General features: G+C 29.6%; 2 protein-coding genes and 1 long non-coding RNA gene across 3 annotated transcripts; 1 reads left to right on the forward strand and 2 right to left on the reverse strand.

The window, feature by feature from the left end:
- Nucleotides 1-3276: 3276 nt before the first annotated feature.
- Nucleotides 3277-10674, reverse strand: LOC136080162 (uncharacterized). The gene is made up of 8 exons (XM_065796775.1): nucleotides 10596-10674; nucleotides 9749-9752; nucleotides 6493-8131; nucleotides 6113-6410; nucleotides 4866-5571; nucleotides 4577-4752; nucleotides 4110-4522; nucleotides 3277-3726 (listed from the first exon to the last, which is right to left on the reverse strand). Exons 1-8 carry the CDS (start codon nucleotides 10672-10674, stop codon nucleotides 3277-3279), a joined length of 3765 nt encoding a protein of 1254 aa, XP_065652847.1.
- On the reverse strand, nucleotides 9589-12763 carry LOC136080526 (uncharacterized). The gene is made up of 3 exons (XM_065797304.1): nucleotides 12602-12763; nucleotides 9829-12416; nucleotides 9589-9752 (listed from the first exon to the last, which is right to left on the reverse strand). The coding sequence occupies exon 2, from the start codon at nucleotides 11860-11862 to the stop codon at nucleotides 11080-11082; it is 783 nt and encodes a 260-aa protein (XP_065653376.1). The 5' UTR covers nucleotides 11863-12416; nucleotides 12602-12763; the 3' UTR covers nucleotides 9589-9752; nucleotides 9829-11079.
- A 758-nt stretch (nucleotides 12764-13521) lies between these two features.
- On the forward strand, nucleotides 13522-16388 carry LOC136080527 (uncharacterized). Its single transcript, XR_010638505.1, has 2 exons — nucleotides 13522-13792; nucleotides 16186-16388. It is a non-coding gene; the product is annotated as an uncharacterized LOC136080527 (long non-coding RNA).
- Nucleotides 16389-27677: the final 11289 nt, after the last annotated feature.

Raw genomic sequence — 27677 nt, forward strand, 5'->3', positions numbered from 1 at the left:
TTGCGTCAAATTATTAGATATTAAATAATTAGCATTATCAAAATTTTTAATAAAAGGATAATAATTGCTTTGTATCAAAATCAAATAAGTGTTGTTTTGTTGCACGTTTAAATTGTTGAGTTGAAGATAAAGTTTTTATACTGCTCGTTAAAACCAAGTTCCATAACCTCGGCCCTCGGCAAGATATCGAAAAATCAGCTTGTTTTAATAATGCTTTTTTGGTATAAAAAAATTATTTTTGACTTTAGATGGGCTTGAGGAATCTTCAAGCCCATCTAAAGTCAAAAGGAAATTTATCTGACCAAAAAACTCGTCTCCACTTGGCAATAATTCAATCTTTATATTGATTGCACCCTTTGTAGTCTAAGTGCAATGTTGATTCTTGATAGAAAAGGCTTCCTGATAGCCCACTAAGAATATAAATTTTTCCCCTCGTGTAAACGACTAACTATATTTTTTCTTCAGACGTTGGTAATACCAGTTTCTTGTTTTTACTTATCTGTAAAAATGAGGCGATTTTTAAGGGAAGTTGAAAAATGCATCGATCATTTTGTAGTTTTTCTCTTTTATGCATATATATATATATATATATATATATATATATATATATATATATATATATATATATATATATATATATATATATATATATATATATATATAATATATTTATACAGAAAGAGATTCAAGTTTAATCTTCATTCAATATGTCCAAAGAGTGCTTCTACTACTAAAAGAAACAAGACAGCCTGAATGAAGGAATCGAAATCAAAATAGGTGGTTGCTATCTCTATCTGTCGTGTTTGCTAGTGGGAAGACTGCTAGTTTAAAAACTATCCATCAATCTAAAGTATAAAAATTTTAAAAGCCTTCTTTAACAGCAGAAACGGCAACAGCATCGTCATTTTCCAAAACCGAGTCTGAAGCAAAATATCAGGAGTCTGAAGATTCAGAAGAACAGCCCCTAAGTACCAGCAAAATCTCCAGAAAACCAAAACTGACATTCAGACATTTTTAAAAGCATTCAGAACAGTCCAGAAAACTCAAAAAGGCTCCTGCAGGTTCAAGAAAAATTTAGACTTTAAAAAATAAAAATTCTACTGCCATCAAATGCTACTTATATACCATATACCAGTTTTATAAAGATTATATGCAAACATATGTAACGATTTTATACTTTTCAACAAACAAAAAAAATTTTAAAAAAGCTAAAAATTTTAAAAACATCAAAAATCGAGGGGAAATTCATTGCGTATGTGTCGTGATTGAGATACTTATGCATATTTAGTTTTATATATCAAATTTTTTTCAACTAAGTTGAGTTCTTGCAAAGAAAATGAGTTTACAACATGTTTATATATAGAATACAAATTCTATAGAACTACAAAGTTGCTTTGTTTTGCATTTTAAATAACAAAAATTTAAAAAAAAAAAGCAAGCAGATTTGAAATTTGCCACGCAGCGACCTTAACTTTTTATTAAACGGTAAGGGAGTTTTAAAAAAGTATGTTTTTAATAAGAACACAATAAATTTATTATTTTTAGAAACAATTAAAAGCTAAAATTATTTGATATTAATGTAATAAGAAAATTTAGATTTTTACAGCAATATTGCCATACCCCCGTTATACATTCCAAACCGAGCAACAACCACAAAATATAGATAACTATCAAAATAGTATACTCCATTGTTATTTGGCTTAACTTTTAGATTAGGGTTCGTCCATAAATTTCGCAACGCTATAGCGTTGCAAAATTTATGGACGAAATTTATAGATATATTTCACTAATGAACAAAACAAACAAGATCTTTATATACGTATATATATGTATATATATTAGGGTTGTTCGCCGTAAACAAAAACTTTCGAAAATTTCGCATTTTTATCTTCCGTATTTCAAGTTGCAATTGCGGGAGTTGCACTTGCGCAAATTCACCTTCCGTAACGCATTACACGAAAAAAATAAGTAGTATCAATTCCGTAATAATCATTTACGAAAAGAAACTTGCGAAACAAATCATTTCGAAAGAATACTTGCGAAACAGTTTCTTACGGAAGGAGCGTTTCGGAATGTGCGCTAATGGAATAGACTCGAAAGCATTCATTAAACAGTTATATATAAAAAATGTTATTATTTATTATTTAAATAAGAATATTGCTGTTAAATGATTCTTCGATAATTTATACATATATATCTGGTATACATTTATTTATTTTATTTTTATATTTGAAGTACCGACTTTTTTTTTTTTTATTATTATTATTATTTCAGTTTACTAAGTCAGTAGCTATACAATAAAATAAACTATTAAAATACTTTTACAAATATATATATATATATAGCAGACTAACAATATAAACTAGGTTTCCGAAAGAAGATCATAAGGATCTTGTCATCGGGACCTTATAAAATATAATAAAATATATAGTTTTTTACATCTTTTTTAATCTTTTTTTATTTACAATAATTGTGAAGTGCAAGGTATTATGAAGAATACATATATATTAATCTTTTACACGAGTTAAACTGTAAATAATATAAACTAGCAAAATATTGTAAACAATATAAAATACAAAACGTGAGAAAAAAAAAAAAAGTTCACAAGTTAAGTTAAAATAACAAGAAATTAAATTTTTTCAAGTGATTAGTAATATTGTAAAATGTCATCTTAAGAAAGAATAAAATTTTTTGCTTTGTTTTTAAAAAGATGAAGAGAATTAGTTAGATCAAAATCAAAATTTGGCAAAACAAGTTTATTCCACAGGTGTGGCGCACGATAGGCAATGTAATAATTGGTTTTAATTATTATTTTTTTTACGACAATAATTGAGGAGAATCTTAGCTCGAGTTGATACTTTCTTAAGAACCTCGTGTTAACAATATAATAACCGTAACAAAAACCCTTTTGAATTCTACAATCAAGAATTCCAGATAAACCGGTAATATAATAACAAAAAGCCGTAATAAATTACAACACTTTTTACATACAACCCTAGGTTGACTTGGTCAACTAATAATATAAACCTTTTAAGCGCCGCAAATTTTCACCTGCGCTCGCTGCCTGTCTGGTCGGCCGCTTACTAATTAACCTGCACGTTTTATCGGTAGCAATCACACCTGGTTCATCTTCCATTACTTTATTATTTTTATTTTCGATCATTTCGTTTGGCTTGTTGTTGCTAATTTCGAAAGGTATTAATTTTTAAATAGGTCGAAAACAGGTTGTTCGAATTCCTTCTTTGGATAAAATTTGTAGATGTGCACCTCGTACTTTTATAGTTTCAAAACTTTTCCCATACGCCATTGACTTCTAGGGATCTTGGTATCATCTCGTATAAGAACTACATCATTTGCTACTAGTTGTTGGGTATATGAAGTTTTATCTTTAACATATGAATGGTGTTGTTTAAGTTCATTAAGATACGAAGTTGCAAATCTTTTCCAAAAATTAAATATTGCTGTTTTTAAAAATACTGTTCTTCTTGAAACATCTTCAGGTAGTTTATAAATTTCATTCAATTTATTATGAATATTTTGACCAAACATTAAATGGTATGGTGTTAAAGCTTCAATTTCACATAGTATTGTTTCTAATTCTTCGTAAGATAGAAGAGCCTTTCCAATCGTTTTCTTTAATGTAATTTTAACAGATCTAATTAAACGCTCGTAAAACCCACCCCACCAGGGGGAAGCTGGTAGAATAAACTTCTGTTTCACATCGTTCTTTGTCATAAATATTTTAATTTCTTTATATTTAAAGGTTTTAAAATTATCAGAAATAATAAGTTCAGGATAACCTCTTCGTGCTGCAAACGCTTAAAAGCTCTAAGGAAGGTTGGAATTTTCATGTCAGGTGTGAGTTCGAGATGGATTGCTCGGCTAGACGCGCAAGTCAACGCCCTTAATAATTGTTTTAATAAATAAAGGTCCTGCGTAATCCAAACCAGTTGATTGAAACGAATATAAATTATTAACTCAAAAACCAGGTAAATCTGGGCTGCTAGGTGGTAACAATGTTCTTCCTTGGAATTTCTTGCATATTACACATTGTCTAATAATACTTTTTATCGTTGATCGTCCTTTTATTATCAGAATTGGGAACGTACTTTATTTAGCGTTGATTCGATTCCATGATGCAAAACTTTTTCATGACAGTTACGAATGAGTAATATCGTAAACCAACTTTCTTTGTCTCGTAATATTAAAGGGTGCTTTTCTGTAAAGTTAGAGTTTTCAAATCTTCCTCGTAATCGTAGAAGTTTATCTTCATCATCAAATAACTTAAGTGAACTTCTTAACTTATTGAATCTTCTGCCGTTTCGTAAAATTCTTTGTTCGTCTTTAATCCATTCATTGAGTGCATATTTGTACTTGTCTGTAGTCAAAATGACTTGTTTGTTTAATGGTAGCTTTTTTATTGTTTTTACCGAATTGTTAATAAATCGAAAAACATATGCAGTAGTTATAATTAATTTTTCAAATGAACTAAATCTATCTGCATCAATAACATTACTCAAACCTGGCGATGATTCCAAAACAACATTACAAACAACTACATTTCCCCCTCGTTAACATTTAGACATAACATCAACATTTAACTCGTTATTAACTGTAAATTCTTTAATCTTTTCATTCATATTTAACAAAAGTTCTGGTCCTATTAACCAACATCCTAAATCAACTAAATTACTTATGCGAGTAGGAAAATCAGCTGGATTCAATTCTCCACTAATGTGATTCCATTTTTGTCTATCAACAATTTTTCTAATGGCATTCACTCTATTCTCTACCCATGGTTTCCACGTTTTCTCTTTTCCCTTAATCCAATACAATGCTACCTCTGAGACACACCAACAAATTACTTTATCACATTTCCTCTAAGTCTGCTCAGCAACACACAACCTAATAGCTCTAGTCTAGGTATACTTATTTCTTTTAAGGGCGAAACACGTGACTTTGAAACAAAAAACTTTCTATTTTCTCCAAAACATGTTTCGATAACTAGATAAATAACGGCACAATAAATAAACTTAGAGCTGTCACAGAATCCATGTAATTGAACACTCTTACTATCTTCATTAACTCTCTCAAACACAAATCTTGGAATTCTAACTGAACTTAACAACTCAAGGTCTTTTAAAAATTCTGCCCATGCTAATTCTATTCTACCTGCTACTATTTCATCCCATTCACTCTTATCTTTACAAATCATTTGAAATATAGTTTTTACTCTTAAAGTTATCGGTGTTATAAAACCTAAGGGATCAAAAAAAGACGCAGCCATTTTTAAAATATTTCTTTTAGTAGTTTTGATTGCTTTAGCCTTTTTAACAAAATCTTTAAATTCAAAAACAAATTCATCTTTCACTATGTCCCACTCAATTCCTAAAATCTTTATCAAATTATTGTTATTATATTTATTTTTCATAATTTCACTTTCAAAATATTTTAATTCATCAACTATTAGATTGCATTCTGGGTTTTCTTTTTTAATAGCTTCCTTTTTATTAAAATAATTTTGTAATTCCTGATCATTTGTTACCCACTTTCTTAATTCAAACCCTGCATCTAAAAATATACTTTTGATTTTTTATAACACATTTTTCCATCTAAAACTGTTTCACAGCCAGAGGCTATGTCATCTACATAAAGATCATCTATTAACCTTTCAATAAATATTTTATCATTTTTTAAATACTTATTTAGATGGTGTTTTAAAGTGGCATTTAAAAGAAAAGGACTGCTAGTTAAACCAAAAACAACTCTAAGAAATCTATATACAATTAATTTATCCTCCTTATCAGATATTCTTTCGTACCACAAGAATCTCAAGTAGTCTGTGTTCATAAGAGATTTCAATGTTCAAGAATGCTTGTTTTATGTCAGCAATTATTCCTATAGCATTGAACCTAAATTTTAGTAAAATACCAAGTATTTTAGATAATAATTTCGGACCTGAATACAAGCAATCATTTAAAGACGGTCCCGTCGTAGAGCATGATGCATCGAAAACAGCTCTAATTTTAGTTGTATCTTTATCTCTTCGAATGACAGGCCTGTGAGGCAAATATGTACACACCCTGGTTCTTTAAATATATATCATACTCACTAACTCTTTCTATTATATTATTATTTTCATATTCTACAAAAATTTTATTATATTCAGCGACCAGTTTTTTATCGTTTAACCTATTTCTTAAATTAGCTAGACGTTTTTTACAAATATTGCAGTTATCAGGTAGAAGGTCATGTTCAGTTTTGAAAGGTAACTTGGTTATATATCGTTCTCCATTATGAGTGATATCCCTTTCAAACTGGTGCATCACGTAACTCTCAAGAGATTCTATGGTCTCAACAGACCAAAATCTATTTAGGTCTTGCCTAAGCTCATCTATTTTACTCTCTACCTCACAGTGCATAGAATGACTCATAAAATATGACTCTAACCTTTTGAGTATTATTTTTCTGTGGGATAGGACCACTTAATACCCAACCTAAAACTGTATCACTAGCTACTAAACTACCCCTTGTACTTTTAATGATTCTACCAGACATAAAACTATGATAAAAATCTATACCTACTAAAATATCCACATGAAAATTCAGAGATCCGTCATCATAATCAGCTAATGAAAGTTTAGCTATTTGTATAAATTGACTACCAGCTAATGATACATTTTGCCTTTGAAGAGGGCTACAAATAATGGACACACATAATGCTTCCATATAAACACAATGATCTGAATATTTATGTTTGACCTTAAGCTGAATGACATTTAACAATTGTAATGTTTGTTCATTATCCTTCCCGAATGTTTTAATTATAATCTTTTCTTTTCTAATAATCTTTAAGTTTAATCTTTTTTGAATATTCTCGCTTATATAAGACCGTTGGCTACCACTATCAAATAGGATTCTTGCCTTTAAGGATATTTTTTCAGATACTGCACTTATGTTTGCTCTAGCTGTTTGCAACAAAATAGTTGAAAAATGTTGTGTCGCATGCCCAACAAAACCGTTTTCTTGTTCACACAAGGAAATGTGATGCTTTCCTTTGCACTTACTACAAATATAATTTGCCTGACAATTCTTGAGTATATGATTCGTTCTAAGACAATTAAAACACCTACCTTGCTTTTTTAAAATTTCTCTTCTAGTTGAAAAATTTGTTATATTTGTGCATTCCCAAGGACTATGATTTTCTGAACAGTATACACAAGGATAATTAAACTTTTCTTTTATTTGCTTATCTTTTTCAAATGAATTTGCATAAGCTTTTTTTTTATTATTTTTAAAGTTATGATTAATATTCTGTGAATATAATCCTGCAGTTGTGAAAGGCTGACTATTTACTTTTCTGTATTCAATATTTTTATTATTAGTTAAACAACACTCTTTTGCATTTAACTCCTCTCGAAAATATTTTAGAAATAAATTTATAGTCCAAACCTCCCCACCAAATTTCCTTGAAATTAACAGAACTAAATCGTCTAGTAATTTATCCTTTAAAATAGGAATCAAAAGACTTCCATAGGTGTTAGTTTTAACTTTTAACGATTTCAAATTTCGAACATTTGCCTCTATATCATTATAAAGTTTCCTTAATTCATCAACATTATCACTATTTTTCACTTTTACTAGTTTTAATAATGAATCCATGTATGCAGAGATTAGAACTTGTGGGTTACCATATCGTTCGGTCAATAAAGAAACTGCTTCTCTATAATTTTCAGACGATAAAGTTAAGCCACAAGTAGTAGCCAATGCTTGACCTTCTAAATATTTTTTTAAATAATTGAAGTGATCAATATTATTTAGATCATCATTGCTATGTATAGCAACATTAAACTGATCCCAGAATGTTTGCCATTCTAAAAAGTTACCCTTAAAAACTGGGAGTTCAATTTTTGGCAATCTGCAACTAATTTTATTTTTAGAGCTCTGTTCAGAATTATTTTCAAAACATAATTTTACAGATTCTAACCTTAGATTCAATTCAGAAAGTATATTGTGAAATGGAGCAGTTATTTCAACACTCGCTAAAACATCCTCCTCAACCTCATTTGGATCAAGTATATTAACTATTTCTTCATCAATGATATTTAAATTGGTATAAGAGTCACTTAAGCTATTTTACAAAGCTATAAACTTGGACTGTAAAGTCTCAGGGTCTTCTAAAGCTTGACTAATTTCTACAACATTTTTTTGAAAGATACTTCTTAATGGCTTTCTTCTAGCTACCTTCCTACCTAATATTGCAGCCATAACTTATTCTCTCTATACAAATTTCTCGCTCATTCTTATTCACAATACTCACAATGAAATATGTATCAGCAACAACAACAAATCTACTACTACTAATCAATCAACAAAGCAACAATGTTTTTCTTACCAACACTTGTTGAAACTATTCGAATCCTACACCAAATCAAATATAAACAAAACTTTTGTAAGTCGAATCGATTCTTTTTCTGAGTTCAATAAATAATAAATGTCTTTCATCACAATATTCTTCACTCAAGTTTCTTCTTTTGCATCGGGCGCCATGTAATTGGTTTTAATAATTATTTTTTTTTACGACAATAATTGAGAAGAATCTTAACCCGGTGTCACGTTAAATAAGTAGACCGTTAAATAAGTAGACAAAATGATACTCTGCGCATGCGTTGGTTCACGGATACTTATTTAACGTATCAAGTCACGTTAAAAAAGTAGACCGTTAAATAAGTAGACAAATTGAACAGTCGAGGCATTTTTTGTTAACCCAGACAAACAAATTTAAAAAAACATACGTTAAACGACGAACTTTAAGTCAAGCGAATTGTTATTTCCCGGCATTTTGATAGTGATAGTTTACTACTTTTAATATTTAACTCACGAAGTATATTCTAGTCGAAATTTATATCTTTTTAGTATAGTATGGCAAGACATATATTTTTAAGAAAAGCTTTTTTCTTTTCTTAGGTCACTGGATAACTGCATACTGGATAAGTATACTACAATAAAAGACATACTTTAATGATATCAAATAAAATAGTCATCTCACGAGCAAATTAACTGTAATTACTAAATAATTTAACTGCGCATTTTAGCAAAATGTTTCACGTTAAATTATCTATCTAACAACTGTATTTATTTTAAATTTAATGTTTAATTAAAGAAAAGTTCCCACTAACAATTAAATTTTTCGATTAAAAGTAATTGTTACTTGATCGCACGCACATAAATAGTAAGAAAAGTATTCTGATATTTTCACAGAAGAAAAGAAGAGGATTTATTAATTAGTGTCTAGCTTTTTGTGTGTTTTAATTTACCTTTCCAAGGCCGAGAAAGCCACTACAGTCGAGGAGGCAACTTAAGTTGAGGTTACAACCCTCTCTGAACTCTATAACACCGAAACACAAACCATGACGGGCAAGGCTATTTTGTGGAGAAACAAGTTGAGCGTGGTACTACGTGGAACTTGGAACTTCTTGATTAAGAGGCGAGCGTTCTACCACTACACCACTATTGCACTACTGTTAAATAATGATTTTAGCGGTGTTATGTTATATTAAAAAGACATTAAAGAAACGACACATATCATGCTAAACTAAAGCTTTATTTTGAAAATAAGATCAAAAAATTCTTACACAATATAAACAACAAAATAAAATAACATGGTTTCTGTGTCCTTTTGAAAAAATTTAACTTGGTTGAAACTTGGTCATTTTCGGAAGAAATTCGATTTTCCACATGGAATTACAAGCCTATATAATATAGAAATATAGTATAACATAAATTGCATAATAAAAATGCAGTGAAAAAAATTTAAATAATAAATACCTGCTTTTGTGCCAGAAAAGTATTTAACAACTGCATTGATCAATATATGTCAATGAATTTATTTACAAAATGAACTCTAAATTTGTACCAGAAAAATTTGAATCTTTGAAATGTATGAATGTTAAAAATGCTAAAACGTTCACGCCATTTACAAGCCAGAATAGTCTAAACTATAACAATATTCTATAATAAATTTATCAAATATCTCATTAAAATTAAAAATAAAATACCCATATTTTTAAATATTACTCTTGTCGTAGTAGAAGAACTTATAGGTTACTGCTACAAAAACAAACGCTTGTAAGTAAAGAGTTTAATAACAATAGCTATTAACTATATATCAATAATCCTAATTGATATAATAAATAACTGATAAGATTAAAAAATAAACTACAAAGTAAGAAAAACAAATCATCATGCCAATAACGAAATAAAGAAGAAGCAATAGTTGACCTAAATTAACCATTTATATAACTTTAAACGACTATAAGACATATACAAACATAAAATAAATAATCAACTTATTAACTAAAATTTTAAATATACTAAATAACTAAATTAAACTAAATTATTAACTAAAACATAAGATACATAAACAAACCGACGATAGAAAACAAAAAAACTTTTTTATGTGTATTATGTCACAAAAACTAAAAAAACCGCAGGAACAACAAGATACATAAACACTAATGATGTAGCAGGAATTATAATCCATATCCAGAAAAACTTGAATGACGATCAATTATTATCATTTTGTCTGCACTTACAAAAACGATTGCAATCAATAGAAAAGGCAGACCTTTTATGACCACAATCATTTCCATTTGGTTGCGTTTGACAATCCATTACTTCGACAATTAAAGGACTGCTTGTTTGACAATTCAAGGATGAACGTGCAACTCTGTGCACTATCAATGGTATATCATCTTTATGTGAACAAATAAAAAGTGAATTTGTAGAACTGATCTCACTTCAAATGGAAAACAACATCAAAGGACACATTACTTAAAAGCACCTAATGTGATTTTCTAACATTGATTATCTGTATAAAACTGTAATTTTCTGAAAAACCACCTGAATTAAAGCAACTAAAAATACACGAACTTCGAAACCCAGATATTTTAGGAAAATGATATAAAAGCAAACATTGTGCTGTATCTATCAAGGAAAACTTACTCAAGTCAGCCAGATGGATTTCTTAAAATATCTAAGGCTTTTTCTTTAGACTGTGTTAACAATTTTGAATAAAAATTACTGGCAATAGTAACTGCACAAAAAACTTAAGAAAACTTTCGAACTTCTACATTCACTTTTTTTAATTATACTATCAGATTTAACACTTTCTACAACACTATCAACTGGCTTCTCTTCTTTAACTGCTAAAATTTTGTTACTATAAATATAGTTACTATTACTATAGTTATTATTAGTATTATAATTGCTAGAAGACGTAGGAAAAGCTTTCACTTCAATAACTTTTATTTTCTTTCTTTCTAAATCATACATTAATGTGGATGTAATCTTTAATGCCATGGAAGTAGATTTTGTATTTTTATCACATGGTTTTTTGTTTATATGCATTTGGTCAGTGATTTCCAAACAATAATTATGTACTCTCAAAATATTTGAAGAGATAAAACTTAGATTTTCTTCCAAGTAAGGCTTCATATTGGGGATAGCTACAGCTGATTTCCAAACTTTACCATTAAGGGACACAACAGCTCCAGCTGGCTTAAAGTCGGTAATTATAGCAGGTCCGAGCCAATCATGCTCCATACGGTTACCTTTGCAACCTATCTTTTTGTAATTTTTCACTAAATCCTTGCCATCTATTTTAAAGTTAAATGACTTGAAACCGTTTAAATGTTTTTTATCATGGTACTTTTGTATTTTTGCAATACGGGAATCCATTATTTCTTGATTCTGTGATTCAGTTGCATTACTTTCTGCAATGTCAGTACTATCATCATTAAAATCAGGATCATTACCATTAAGAGCTAAAGATGGAAAAAGTGTTGCCTCCCTGCCAAACATTAAAAATGGAGTGAACTAAGTTGAAGATTGTACACATGTATGGAGACCAAATAATACTGGTTCTAATAAAGTATCCTAATTATCTTGGGATTCTTTAGCTACTTTTGAAAGATCTTGCTTAATAATTTGATTTGTTCTCTCATCTTGTCCATTTGTTTGTGGATGATAAGCAGATGTTATTAAATGCCTAATATTGAAAAAATAAAATAAAAATTCATTCAAGCTATTTAAAAATTCTCTACCTCGGTCTGATAGTACTTTTTTTGGAGGGCCAAATTGATAAAACAAAGTAACAAGACACTTAGAAACAAAAAAAGCAGATTTTTCTGGTATTGAAAATACTTCGACATGCTTACTCCAAAGGTCAGTAACAGTTAAAATGTATTTATTACTTTGTGTTGTAAGTGGAAAGGGACCAATGAGGTCTATACCTAAAAACTCCCACAATTTGATGACCTTAATTGGTTTCAGTACTGGAGCACAAGTTTTAATCTTCTCCATGCTCTGGCACTTGTCGCATTCTTTCACCCATTTAGTAATATCACTAACCATACCTAGATAACATTATGCAAACAATATGATAAGCATTTTGTGCTGGAAAAAATTATTATTATAATTACAATTACATTAAGTTAGAAAATGAACCATGTTGAAAATCATTTATAATGCAAAGAAGACAATTATTATATGAGAAAATTTGATAAAAAATATATCCAATTGAAATATTTAACCCTGTTACCTAGCTAATAAAATACACTTTTTAGCTTAATTCTTGTGTTATTAAGGCCAATATGAGCTCCATGATTAGAGTCGTGCAGACCTCTAAAAGCATGTTTTTTTTCTTCATCTGTTAAAAGAGCTTGCAGCTTATTAAAAGCAGTTACATAGTACAGCCTTCCACCTAAGAGAAAAAAATAAAAAACAAGTGTTTCCACACTTTCATCAAACTATTTCAAAACTAATGTTCATTTGAAGACTAGTTTGCAGAATTTTGTTTGCAATGTTTACATTTGTATACCAAAGGTGTATGCAACTTTTGAGTACTTGTATAAGTTTATGCAATATTATTCATTGCAGAACTATTTCTGTAATGTTTAGAATGGTATATAAATTATATGCAATCGTTTACAACACATGTAAACATTGGTAAACACATGTGACATGTGTATGCAAAACGTGCATGCAACGATTACTCTTTTATATGTTCATTTAAAGGTTATTTATTTGCAGAATTATAACTGCAATTTTTACAATCGTATATAAATGATACGCAAATGTTTACATTTGTATACAATGTTTACATTTTATCACAGATTAAATTCTAAATCTTTAAAAAAAGTTAAAGTCCAAATACAAAATTACTCTTAATATTAATACATACCAGTAAACTGAAATTTTTAAAAATATTTTAGAAATGATTTACGCTGTTTTAAACTCATACATTTCTTAATTGTTTCATCATAAAGATATTTTTAACATCTTCAACAGAGTAATCGTGGTCAGCCATCTTTTTTGTTTATAAGCAATGTTACTTATTTAACGCTGGGTATTAGGATCCCAATTTTACAAGTTTCAGTGTTTTTACGCATGCGCAGAACTGTTTGTCTACTTATTTAACGAGCTACTTATTTAACGCGACACCGGTGTCACGTTAAATAAGTAGATCGTTAAATAAGTAGACAGTCAGTTCTGCGCAAGCGTAACGCCTGCGCAGATACAGCGCAAAGCTTCCGTTAGGTAGGTTAAATCTATCGTTAAATAAGTAGCCTTGTTTCCGTTAGGTATAAACTCAAAAAACAAAAATAATCATTTTCTAAAATTTTTTAAAATTATATAATTAAAATGCGAGTCTATAATTACTCTGTTGAAGCTGTTTAGCAGTCTCTGATGGAATAATAAATTATTAAAATAAAAAAGTGTCAACTTTGTGGTATGTGTATTTATAACCCACTATTTAAGTTAAACTTTTATATAATTTATGATTAAGAGTTTATTATTATTGTATATTTTATATTATTTTATGTTTCTGAAGTTAATTTTATACTATGTCTCAGCATCTCAAAACTCACAGTTGTTTTGGGACTTCCATTTTATGCATTGACTTATTTGTCGATTTTGCTCAGAACTATTAGTCAATTTTGTTATGTATTTAAGAGTTGCAATTAAGTATTACTAGAAATACTTATTGAAAACAATCTAAGACCAAATTAACTGTAAATTTATTATGGATTTGAATTTAATTTTCAGAAAGTGACCCTGGGTACAGTTTAAAAAAAGCTTATTGTACCTAGGGTTACTAATTTTTAAACCCTTTTACTTGATAGAATTTTATTAGTATAAGTCAATATACTTATACTAATACAAAGTAATTAGTATAGAGATGTGATCGTATCAGTTTTGCCTTCTTTAGACAAGTCTGGGGACTTGAATTTGGGCACTAAAAAAATCTAACTATAGGTACACAAACTTCCCTTAGACCTTATTGGACCTCTTGCTTTATTAAAACTTGAAAAAAATACATTATTACAATTACTGATAATTGATGTAAATATATTGAAAAATTAACAATTTATGCAACTACTTTACTTTATAGATTTTTGGTACTCTTCAAAAAACTCTAAATTTTTAGATAAAGTCTGCTTATTTTCCTTAAACCAATCAATGAGAAAAAGGTTCAGAGTTTAAACTGGTAGCGGTAAAGGTTTGAAAAAAGCTATTTGTTAATGATAGTATTGTTGTAAAAAGGGGCTGTCGAAGTTCAAAATTTTTCAAAAGTTTTCTTTAAAGTTTGTCAATACAGTCTAAAGACAAGGCCTTAGATATTTTAAGAGACTCACCTTGCTGGCTTGATGATACCTTGATTGATATAGCACAAAGTTTGTTTTTATATCAGTTTTCTAAAATGTTTGGGTTTCCAAGTTTAAAATATCTGGATTTTTTGCATTTTTAGTTGTTTTAATTCATGTGGTCTTTCAGAAAGTTACAGTGCAAACGATTAATGTTAGAAAATCATATTGGGTGTTTCTAAGTAATGTGTCCTGATGTTGTTTTACATTGGAAGTGTGTTTAGTTTTATGATTCACTCTTTAATAGTTTAAGTAAAGGTGATGTGCCATTGTTAGTGCATAGAGTTGCACATGAAAATGATTGTGATTTTTTCTTAGAAAGAAATGCAATGGTTTTGTGTAGCAGTATCAACCTAAGTTTAGTTATATAAAAAGATAATGACATGCGGTAGCATTACCTGAAATGTATTGAGAATGGTAAATTAGAGATGTTTCCTTTTGTTACTGTGTTATACTGTCATAAACAGTTTGTCTTTAGTACTATCAATGTTGTGAATATATCCTGTTATTTCTACTGTTTTTGTTTTTATGACATATTTGAATATTTAAATTCAATCAATATACATAAATATGTTTTTTTGTTTTTTATTGTTGATTTGTTTATGTACCTTATGTTCTAGTTAATATTTAAAAAATTCATTACTTAATTTATTTTTGTAATAGATGTCTAAAGTTATACAATTGGCTAATTTAGGTCAACTATTGTTTGTTCTTTATTTTGTTATTGACATGGTGATTTGTTTTGCTCACTTTGTAGTTGTTTTTTTCTTACTGTCATCAGTTATTCAACTAGGGTTATTGATATAAGATATAGTCAATAGGTACAGTTATTAAAGTCAGTTCTTTATTTACATACATTTTGTTGCAGTTGCAGTTGATTATAGCTACCATTACAACTACACCAAAAGTAGTATTTAAAAATATGGCTATGTAATTATTAATGAGATATTTGATCAATTTTTTATAGAATATTGTGAAAGTATAGACTATTCTGGCATGTTGATATATCTTTGATGGGCGGACATAAGAGTATAACTGCATTTTTGACCATTTAACGATTTATATGAGAAAATGTGTCTTGTGTATGCTGGCATCAATGGTTTTAACAGTATAGTTACACCATACGGTTCAAACAGAATTAAAGTAATAACCCATTTCTCAAAATATGGCTTCTGTAGCAAAATAATTGGGTTCATAATAATGTTTTTTTGCTCTCCTGAAAATTTACACTTTTGCAGTTATACTCTTATGTCCGCCCATCAAAGATATGGCTATTTTAATATTTTTAACATTTATTTGATTTAAAAATTCAAATCCTTCAATTAGAGTTCATTTTGTAAATCAATTTATTGACATACATTAATCAATGCATTTATTAAGTACTCTTCTGGCACAAAAGCATTTTTATAATTATTTTATTTATTCGTTGTGATTTTATGATACTATTTATATTATACTATATTTCTATTCTATGTAGGCTTGTAATTCCATGTGGAAAAATCGAATTTCTTCCAAAAATGCCCAAGTTTCAACCAAGTTAAATTTTTTCAAAAGGACTTAAAAACCATGTTGTTTTATTTTGCTATTTATATTGTGTAAGGATATTATTTTTCTCATTGATGTGTAAGGATATTATTATATTGATTTTATTTTCCAAATAAAGTTTTAGTGTAGCATGAAGTATGTCGTTTCTTTAATATCGTTTGTATTTAAAACATTCTCATAGTAAGAAATAGTAAACTAAGTCACATTTTATTATTATTGCGCTATGCATACATTAAGATCGCTAAAATCGTCGAATAATACCCGTCTAGGTTGTTATTCAACGGTAGTACAATAGTGGTGTAGTGGTAGAGCGCTCGCCTCATAATCAAAAAGTGTTCTGAGTTCGATCGCCACCACGTCCCTGGCAGTACCGCGCTCAACTTGTTTCTCCGCGTAACGATCTTGATCGTCATGGTTTGTGTTTCGAAGTTATAGAGTTGAGAGAGGGTTGTAACAACACTAAAGCAGCCTCCTTGACTGTAGTGTCTTTTTCGGCTTTGAGTAGGTAAATTAACACACAAAAAAAGGCTAGACACGAATTAATAAATTCTCTTCTTTTCTTTTTTCTGGGATAACATCAGAATGCTGTCCTTACTATTTATTTGCGTAGAATCAAGTAACAATTACAAATTTTATAATCATTAAGTTTAAGGGTTAAGGATAAATAATTTAACGTAAAACATTTTGCTAAAATGCACAGTTAAATTATTTAGGAATACAATAAACTTCCTTGTGAGATGACAATTTATTTGATATCATTAATACGGGTGAATGGCCTATCAAAAAGCTTTTTCTTAAAAATATGTTTCTTGTCATACTATACTATAAAGATATAAATTGCGATTAGAATATACGTCGTGAGTTAAATATTATTAAAAGTAGTAAATTATCACTATAAAAATGCCCTTAAGTAATAACAATTCGCATGGCAAAGGAAATGCTTTTAGTTCGGTTAACGTATGTTTTTTTTAAAATTTGTTCGTCTGGGTTAGCAAAATGCCTCGATTGTTCAGTTTGTCTACTTATTTAACGATCTACTTATTTAACGTGACTTAATACGTTAAATAAGTATCCGTAAACTAACGCATGCGCAGAATATCATTTTGTCTACTTATTTAACGATCTACTTATTTAACGTGACACCGGGTTGATACTTTCTTAAGAACCTCGTGTTTACAATATAATAACCGTAACAAAAACCCATTTGAATTCTACAATCAAGAATTCCAGATAAAACCGGTAGCATATTTACATACTCCACAAGGCGATAGCACACATGCGCCCGCGCACGATTTTTCGTACTTTTTTATAAAGAAACATATTTTTAAATTACGTACTATATACTATACTTTATTTACCTTTGTGTTTACATTTGAAGTGTCGCTTTATAAATGTATAGTAATCAAAGAACACGTAAGTATATTAGAATAACATTTTTTTAATTAAAGTACACAACTATACAAAGATCGTGAGGGTTTATTTTAAAAGAAAAGTTGAATGTAATTAATGCCCTTCTCCATGACTTTTGGCGTTTGCTCTATCTTGGGATATATTTAAAGCCAAATTTCGTGGACGTTTTTGTGGTTTGTTCTTTTTTATACACTTAAGTGGACGACCACAGCGTTTCAAATTTTTTTTTTGTTTTTGTAATATAGTCAGAAAGAAAACAATATATAGGTACAGTAAGTACTTCTTCAAAAATTTAAAAATATGTTTCTTTATAAAAAAGTACGAAAAATCGTGCGCGGGCGCATGTGTGCTATCGCCTTGTGGAGTATGTAAATATGCAAACCGGTAACAAAAAGCCGTAACAAATTATAACACTTTTTACAGGCAAGACAAAATTGATTAAAATTTGTGTGACAAAAAGGTTTTTCTAAAAAACTTATGTTTCTAAGTTCGTATTTGTTGGTTGGTTTTAAATGGAAGAGATCTTTAAAGACTGCTGGAGAATTTTCCACATATAAACAAAACATAAAATTTTCAAGACGTTGAGTTCGTATATATTTAAAATTCTCATTTCAATAAAGTAAGGTTTACAATGAGAAAACGATCAGCAAAGTTAATTATGCAAATTGCCCGTTTCTGACAGCGATAAAGACGTTGTAGTTTACTTTTTTTAGTACTTCCCCAGGCAATATTTGCATAGTTTAAGTAACAATGAATAAATAAGAAATAGAGTTGTCTTAAATTTATCTTACTGAGATAATTTCGAGCTTTCTATAAAACTCCAATTTTTTAGAGACTTTAGAGCATATATAACTAATGTGTTGATTCCAAGTAATGTTCTCATCGAGATAAACACCTAGAAATTTGGTGACGGGATCTTTTTTAATTTCAATATTGTCAATAAAGATTTGAGGCAAGTTTGAGGGTAAGGAATTTTTTTTCTTAAGCGAATGAAAAAGTGTCCATTTAGGTTTTTCGGTGTTTAGTGTTAGTTTATTAGATTTGAACCAGTGGGATAAATGTTCAAGTTCTCTATTTGCTGTAGCAAAAAGTTCGTTAATATCACTCTTAGAGACAAATAAATTAGTATCATCTGCAAACATGATGCTCATCAGATTAGTTGCTTTATTTAGATCGTTTATATAGATTAAAAAAAGGAGTGGTCCAAGGATTGAACCTTGTGGAACACTGCATGTTATATTTAGACAATTGTTTTGATAGCTGTCATTACCAATAACAAATTGTTTTCTGTTCGATAAGTAACTTTTGAACCACCTTAACACTTGTTTATTTATTCCATAGTATTTCAGCTTTTCAAGTAAAATGTGATGGTTGACCGTATCGAAGGCTTTCGATAGGTCAATAAAAATACCTAAAGTGTATTTTGATTGTTCAAAAGATTTTGAGATTTCATTTACAAATTGGATGATGGCATGCTTCGTTGAGTTATCTTTTTTAAAACCAAACTGATTAGCGTATAGTAAGTTATTTTTGTCAAGATGCTTGTATACTCTGTTACACATAATTCTTTCTAAAACTTATGAAAATATAGAAAGCACAGAAATGAGGCGATAGTTTGTTATTTTAGATTGATCGCCCTCTTTATAAATAAGAGTCACTTTAGCAATTTTTAATTGCTCTAGAAAAATTCCTTGTTTTATTGATGCGCTAAAAACTTTAAAGAGAACATCTTTCAATTGCTCGAAACAATCTATAATCACGTTTCCGTTTATTTCATCTGATCCACATGATTTATTCTTTTTAATAGATTTGAATGCCCTTTCAAGTTCTTCAGTTGATAAATCAGAGGACAACTCATCAGAGCATATGCACTTATCCAATGGTAATAAGAAGTCACTAAATAAGGCTTTGGTATTAGGATCTTAATTGATAGTTTAGGACTTATTTCAGTATAAAATATATTAAATTCATGCGATATTGCGTTTGGTTCAAATATAACAGTGTTATCAATTTTAATCATTTGTGGTAGAACACCTAAGCATGATTTTTTTTTTCCAGTAATTTTCCACTAACTTTTTAGTCTAACTAAATTTAGTCGACTAACTTTTTAGTCTAACTAAATTTAGTCGACTAACTTTTTAGTCTAACTAAATTTAGTCGACTAACTTTTTAGTCTAACTAAATTTAGTCGACTAACTTTTTAGTCTAACTGAATTTAGTGGACTAACTTTTTAGCGTAACTAAAATTAGTTGACTAACTTTTTAGCGTAACTAAAATTAGTCGGCCAACATTTTAGCGTAAATAAATTAGTCGACTAACTTTTTAGTCTAACTAAGTTTAGTCGACTAACTTTTTAGTCTAACTAAATTTAGTCGACTAACTTTTTAGTCTAACTAAATTTAGTCGACTAACTTTTTAGCGTAACTAAAATTAGTCGACTAACTTTTTAGTTTGACTAAATTAGTCGACTAACTTTTTAGTTTGACTAAATTTAGTCGACTAAGTTTTTAATTTGCGAAAAATATATTGTTACTTTTACCCAAAAAATACTTTTTTTAAATCTTGTTATGTGTTAGTTGTGAAGTGGTTTGAGCGCCATTTTTTTAATAACAAATTGCTGTAAGTTACAATTTAGATCTCCATGGCATCTTTTTCAAAGTTGATTTTCAGAGTTTTTCAAGTTTTTGGAGAAAATTATTTTTTCTTAAGTTTGCGAGATATACACTTGGAGTTTTTTAATAGTAAAAAAACTGTATCCAATTACTTCCCCCTTATCACTAAGTACTTGTTTTAACTTTCAATGAAAAGCGGTTTAAATCTGGTTAAATTTTTTCAATTTCTAATTAAAATGAACCATAAACTATTAGAAAAAAAAATGGTGCCATATTTTTGAAATGTGTTGTATGCAGAAGCTTTTTCGGATTTCTTTTTTTATAATACCAGCAATCATTTTTTGAGGTAATAATACCTAACTTATTTTGTTCTACACTCATAAAACGCAGTTTTTACAGTGACGACAATATGATTGTAGTTGTTAGTAACAATTACACAATATAGAAATAATAAAAAACATTAATTGCGTAACAATTTGTTACGCAATTAATGTTTTTATTATTTCTATATTATGTAATTGAATATATATCTTGTTCAACTCTCAATTTTTATTTTTTTTTAATTATTATTAAAATGCTAATAACTAATTATGTATTCGGTATAAAATATCAGCTGTTTTTGGCGGAGTTGTTCTACTAACAAACCAATTTTTATTTAATTCGATGAAAGAAAATGTGGGGCAATACTAGGTACAAACAAAACATTTTTATTACCTAATTGTCACAAATTATATTACGTATTTTAAATTTCTTAAAAACAATAAATTTTAATGAATGTCTTTAAGTTGATTTATTTGTCTTAATTCATATTATGTTCATATAATTTCTCAACACAACAAAATTTAAGGAATGTCTTAAGCGACACCTCAAAGTATTGGCTATATATTAGATAAACCGTTATTCTCAAATATATATTTAAATCTACTTTAAGAAATTGCATTTTTAAACTATGTCGAAAAATAATACGTTTTCTCCAATTGAATATGCTGCTCCAATATCTGATTTGATGAATCTGACGAAGAAAAGATTGGATAAAAGAAAGACTATAGATGAACAAAACCCTGCAGATCATAACGATAGCGAAACAAGTTCAAGTTTTTCATCCGGTCAAACAGAAATTGAAGTTGATGTTCAGTCCATTAAAGAAGCAGCTAAAACTACATGCGAATATTACTCAATCGAGGAGGAAACATCAAAATGGATATGCAATCAATGTAATAGTAACAGACCTAAAAAGTACTCTTGTAAAACATCAAAGAGTATATTAGATTACCATCTTGAACATGATCACAAAATAATAACGCCGAGAAAAAAAACGAACTATGAGTGGCTTGTCAAAAAAAGTTAGCGATAAGATTGATAGAGCTCTTTTAATTTTCATTATTGCCTGTTGTCTTCCATTTTTGTTGGTAGAAAGTAGTGCATTTAAAGAATTTGTTTTGTGTTTAAATCCAAAGTATAAAGTGCCTTGCCGAATAAATTTAAGATCTCTTTTAACTGATTTATATCGAGAAAAAGTTGAACTTTTGAAATCAAAATTGTTATCAATTAAAGTTTTATCTATTACTACTGACGGATGGACGTCCTGTCAAAACTATAGTTATATATCTGCAACTGCACATTTCATTTCTGACAAAACAAATTTCATCAGTTTTTGTTTGGGCTTTGCATACCTTAATGGCCGCCATGATGCAGATAATTTAAAAGAGGTTTTGCTAAAAATTGTAGAAAAGTTTAAAGTAGATGATAAAATAATGAGTATAGTATCAGACAACGCCAGTAACGTACGCAACTGTCTAAATTCTTTAAAAGTTTGTTTAAACATTCAACCAATAAGATGCATGGGACATGTTTTGCAATTAGTTGTTAAAAATGTCATAGATTTAGTTGAAGAAGGTGAAAAAGATAGTTCGTCTAAATTCTTTTTCATTGCAAGAACATTAACTAAGTGCAGGAAAATTGTTACATCTTTCAATCATTCTCGTCAACTTAATGATTTATTAGAGGAAAGTCAAACACGACAAGGTGTCGAAAAAAATCGTGACGTGTTCTTTAATTATTCCAAGTATAAAGTACCTTGAGAAGCAGCTGAGTAAGAATAAAAAGTGAAACTCCTCCTTTAATTGTAATATTGAAATCACATTTGTTAGAATCAAAACAAACTTACACAGATTCATATGAATTAGAGAATAATTCCTTTTTATTGTGTGCCACTTTTTTGGATCCAAATTATAAAAGTTTTCAATTCTTTGAAAAGTACGAAAAAAAGAAATATTTAAAATTTGTGAAAAAATTTTTGTCAGATTTTTATCTCTTAAAAAGAGTTAGTGAAATAATTCCAATTAAAAAGGTGACAAAGGAATCAAAAAAATTTAAGTTGTCATTTGAGGATGAAGAAGATGATTCCGGAAGTGATAGTGACAAAAATGTAACCTTAGATTTAGAAAAAGAAATCAGTGAATATATAAGATTGTCAGTGCACGAACAAAATGTTTTAGAGTTTTAGCATCAAAATCAATATGTTTTTCCAATATTGTATTGCATTTCAACGATGATTTTATGTACACCTGCTACCAGTGCACCAAGTGAGCGCCTTTTTTCTGATGCATTAAACAATTTGTGTGCTAAGTGAAACAGGATTACGGCTGAATGTTTTCAAATGTTGATGTTTTTGTACGAAAATTTGGAATTTTTTAATTTGGTTTAAAATTGGTGCAATTTAATCAATGTAATACGGAAATATCTTGTTGTAATAATTATTTTTGAATTTGTTCTATTGTTCTTAAATAAAAACTCTTAAATTTAGAACTTGAACTGTTTTGTTTTAAAAACAATCAAACAAGGTTGCAACATGTTTAAAAAATGAATTTATAAAGTTGTTGCTCTCATGTTTGGGACAGGGGGGGGACCCCAGAAACTTGAGGGCTTTTAACACATCGCTCAATAAGTCCGTAGGATGACATATAGATGGCAACACAAATACCGAATCCGTATTGTTTTTAGAAAGTACCAACCTTCAAACGATATCAGTCAAAGTTTCATGACAATCGGACCATTATTTACCAAGTTAGTGTGTGAATGATTGAATCAACTTTTGTGAATTGAAAAAAATGGAAAAATCAGAATTTCGTGTGCTCATTAAGCATTGCTTTTTGATGGGAAAAAACACGGTGCAGACCAAACAATGGCTTGATAAGTGTTATTCGGACTCCTCTCCATCGAGACAAATGGTTGAAAAGTGGTTTGCTGACTTTAAACGTGGTCGTACAAACACCGATGATGCTGAACGCTCCGGTCGCCCAAATTCGGCAGTTACTGAGGAAAACATCAAAAAAATCCATAAAACCGTCTTATCCGACCGCAAATTAAAATTGAAGGAGATTGCCGAGGCCATAAAGATATCAGAAGGCAGTGTGTTTACAATATTACACGAACATTTGGGTATGAGAAAGCTTTGTTCGAAATGGGTGCCGCGTTTGCTAACATCGGACCAAAAACAACAACGAATCGATAATTCTGAAGCATGTCTGGCACTATTTCACCGAGATAAAAAGGATTTTTTGCGTCGCTACGTCACAATGGATGAAACATGGATCCACCATTTCACTCCTGAGTCAAATCGACAGTCGGCTGAGTGGACACCAGCGGGTGAAAGCCGCCCAAAGCGCCCAAAGGCTCAAACTTCTACTGGCAAGGTTATGGCCTCCATATTTTGGGATAGCCATGGTATATTGTTCATTGATTATCTTGAGAAAGGTAAAACGATCAACAGCGAATATTACATGGCATTATTGGAACGATTGAAGACTGTAATTGACGAAAAGCGACCGCACATGAAGAAGTAAGAAATTCTCTTTCATCAAGACAATGCACCGTGTCACAAGTCAATGAAAACAATGGTAAAAATGAATGAATTAACTTCGAATTGTTGCCCCATCCACCATACTCGCCTGATTTGGCCCCCAGCGATTATTGGCTGTTCTCAGATCTCAAAAGGATGCTCCAGGGAACGAGATTTGGATCGAATGAGGAGGTCATCGCCGAAACTGAAGCATATTTTGAAGGAAAAGATAAATCGTTCTACAAACATAGTATCGAAAAGTTAGAGAAGCGCTGGAATGACTGTATCGCCTTAAAAGGAGACTATGTTGATGAATAAAATCAAATTATGTCAAAATGTTGTTGTTTTATTAGCTATCCTACGGACTTATTGAGCGATGTGTTATGTTTCCAGGCTACAATTATCGCAATTTTTTGGAAAGTATCATTATCCGATTTTCAATTTTTTTTTTTAGAAAAACCAATTGCTTAATTAAACTATAAAACTAAGTGCAAAATATGAACGTAGCAAGTCTTCCCGATTCTATATTATTTAAATTTAAGTTTTTTTACATTTGTAAATGATTTTACATTTTCGTGTATTAATTATGACCCACCCAAGTTTAAATTTCATAATGAATGATTTCATTAACCTTACCTTTTCTTTATAATTCTACAAAAAATGGCGTCTTAAATGCGGTTCATTTATGTTGATATTTCAAACTTACTTTTTAAATAAGATTGCTTCTAGTTAACTTTAGATCTTACTTTTCACGCTAAAACTCTTATTTTCTAACAAACTATCTACTCCAGCTTGAAGCAATTTAAAGCCAAAAATTGCTGCTGCCTAGTATACACCCATATTTAATATAATTAAATGAGTTTATATACGACTAAAAATTAAGTTTTTGATACCAAAAAAAAAACATTATTTTGGGAAAAATATATCGTAACTTAATTTTTTTTTAACAAAAAGTGAAAATGAACTTTAAAATGATAGATACTCTGCATTTTTTAAGTAATTAAAATGAAATTTTCTGGTTTTATAAAGCGACCGCTGCCATTTAACAGAATGTTTAACTTATTTTACAGTTTTACACGATTTAATTGCGAAGGTTGCATTTTTAAATGAGGACGATAAGCCTCTCGGTAAATGCTATTAAATGTTTTGCATTTTAAAAACTCTATTAATACGTTTAACATTTGGTATGCATTTTAGAATAAATAAATTGCCGAAGCTTAAATGTACTTAAATTGTAACAAGCATAACCTAAATACGCCAATTAATTTAAGCGCAATTCCGTGCTTATTTGTCCGTACGTTGAAAAAATGAGAAAATGATAAAGTTTTAATTATGAATGTAATGATAACGTTGCATATACAGCGGAGAAAATAGAATTAGCCTCACCTTTATTTTTTGTTCTAATTTAACAAAAATTGCAGGTAAACAATTATGAAATCTACTTTATTTCTTGTTACTTCTACTACAACTAAAAAGTTTATAAATTGGTATGCTTAATTAATTCCAAATGGAAAAAAAATTAAAAATATTCAATTTGTGGAGAAAATAGAATTAGCCTCATTAGCGTTATATACAAAAAATAAAGAAAATATTTTGTTTTTTCGCTCATTTAGTATTTAGTATAGCTTCCTGAATTTTTAATGACTTCAAATATGCGGTTTGACATACTAGTCACAAGATTTTGGATAGTTTCTATAGATATTTCATTCCAAGCTTCTCTGATACGAGTTTTCAGCTCCAAAGTGCATTCAAATTGCTTACCATTTTCATAAACCTTTCTAGAAAGTATTCCCCATAGATTTTTAATTGGGTTAAGGTCTGGACTACGTGCGGGCCATTCCATTACGTGAATATTTTTTTCTCTAAACCAAGCTTTTGTAAGCTTTGAATTATGGATAGTAGCATTATCTTGTTGGAAAGTGAAAGTTTCACCCATCAATTCCTCACCATGTTCAAGTAAACTTATTTCTAATAAGTCAATGTAGTCCTGTGAATTCATTTTTGTTGAAATCCATGCCAGTGGAAGTTTTCCAGCAAAGGAAAAAGCCCCCCCAAACCATAACATTTCCACCCCCAAAGTTACGACTTATCCGAGTTTCTTTTCTTTTTCGAAGATCGTGTCAGTAATATTGATAGCCATCAGGACCATCTAGATTGAACTTATTTTCATCACTAAAGAAAACTTGATGCCACTCTTCCTGCCAAGATAGGCGTTCTTTTGCAAATTGTAATCTAACTTCTTTATGACGAACAGAAAGTTTTGGTTTTGGTTTACGCTTTTTCCAAACTGTGTTTGGATCTTCATGCAAGATTTGCCTCACACGTTGATCAATTACAGGTAATTGTAAATCAGCACGAATTTGAGATGCAGTCATCTGCGGAGCAGCAGTACAAAGTACAATAACTCGTTTAGTACGATTATCAATTTTACGTTTGCCACCACTTTCCTTATAAGCTTCATAATTAACGCCAATTTTGAAGTAATTATTAACCACTTTTGGAGATCTTTTAATTGTCTTTGCTATTTCCCGATTAGATAAACCTTTGCTTTGAGTACTACTTATTCTTCATTCGTTAAACGCTTACTACGTCCCATATCAAACTGAGGTATCAAAAATCAAATGTTAAAAACTTTATAAGCACTGATTTCACAGTCTTTGTTTAACTTACAAATAATAATAAATGTCAAAAATGCGTATCACTAGATCAAAATAATCAAATACACTTAAAATAATTATTGATGAGGCTAATTCTATTTGTTACCGCAAATACCAAGTATTATACATTTTATGGTTTTATCAAATGTTCCGCAATTTAATTATGCTATATTATAATCTAAAAAGTTGTTGTTTGTAACAGTAATTATATGTGTGTGGATACAAAAGTTGTACCGCACAAACTTGTTTACAGATTTACAAAATATTGGATCAGCACATGGTGAGGCTAATTCTATTTTCTCCGCTGTATAAGCTTTCGCATTAAATGTCAAGCTTGTTGAGAAAAATGATGGAAGTTAGCGCTAATAAATTGGTACTTCTTTTAGCTTATATGAAATTAAATATTTAGAGACTAAGTATATTCGCTAGTATACAGGGGGGGAGGTGGTAAATTGAAAACTGCCGTAAGAATAATTGCCGATTAAAAATTATACTTGCTGAGTATAAGAATATATATATATATATATCGATTGCTGAGATTTGCTAATAATTATAATAACATCTTAATTTGCCGAATGATCAAACTAAATATCGGTAATAGCGTGGCCTATAAGAGATGGACGTGCAACCTATTTTTTTATTTTTTGCGAACCATGCTCATTGCGCATTGTTGCAAATCTTTTGTTTTAAACAATAGAAATTAAATTATAAAATCTGTCGGATTCGTCGAAAACTTTTGGTCTCGTCTAACCAGTTACATCAACTTCCTTTTAGTTATTCAAGATAACAGCAATAGATAGCGATTCCACGGCTCAACGAAAAACATTTGACGTTTGAAAAAAAAACACGTAACTTTCATGAACTTTACTATCTTATATCTTTTTGTATGCTTAAGCAAACACC

This window comes from Hydra vulgaris, chromosome 05 (assembly GCF_038396675.1).
Source record: "Hydra vulgaris chromosome 05, alternate assembly HydraT2T_AEP".
NCBI classification, from domain to species: domain Eukaryota; kingdom Metazoa; phylum Cnidaria; class Hydrozoa; order Anthoathecata; family Hydridae; genus Hydra; species Hydra vulgaris.

Excerpts from the sequence above, each read along its gene's own strand:
- LOC136080162 (XM_065796775.1), bottom strand. The coding sequence starts at position 10,674 with ATGGATTGTCAAACGCAACCAAATGGAAATGATTGTGGTCATAAAAGG. Across the intron at positions 6,411-6,492 it reads GTGATACAGTTTTAGGTTGG|GTAGAGAGTAAAATAGATGA; the intron begins GTATTAAGTGGT and ends ATGCACTGTGAG. Across the intron at positions 4,523-4,576 it reads TGTTGATGTTATGTCTAAAT|GTTTGAGTAATGTTATTGAT; the intron begins GTTAACGAGGGG and ends AATCATCGCCAG.
- LOC136080526 (XM_065797304.1), bottom strand. The coding sequence starts at position 11,862 with ATGTTTGGCAGGGAGGCAACACTTTTTCCATCTTTAGCTCTTAATGGT.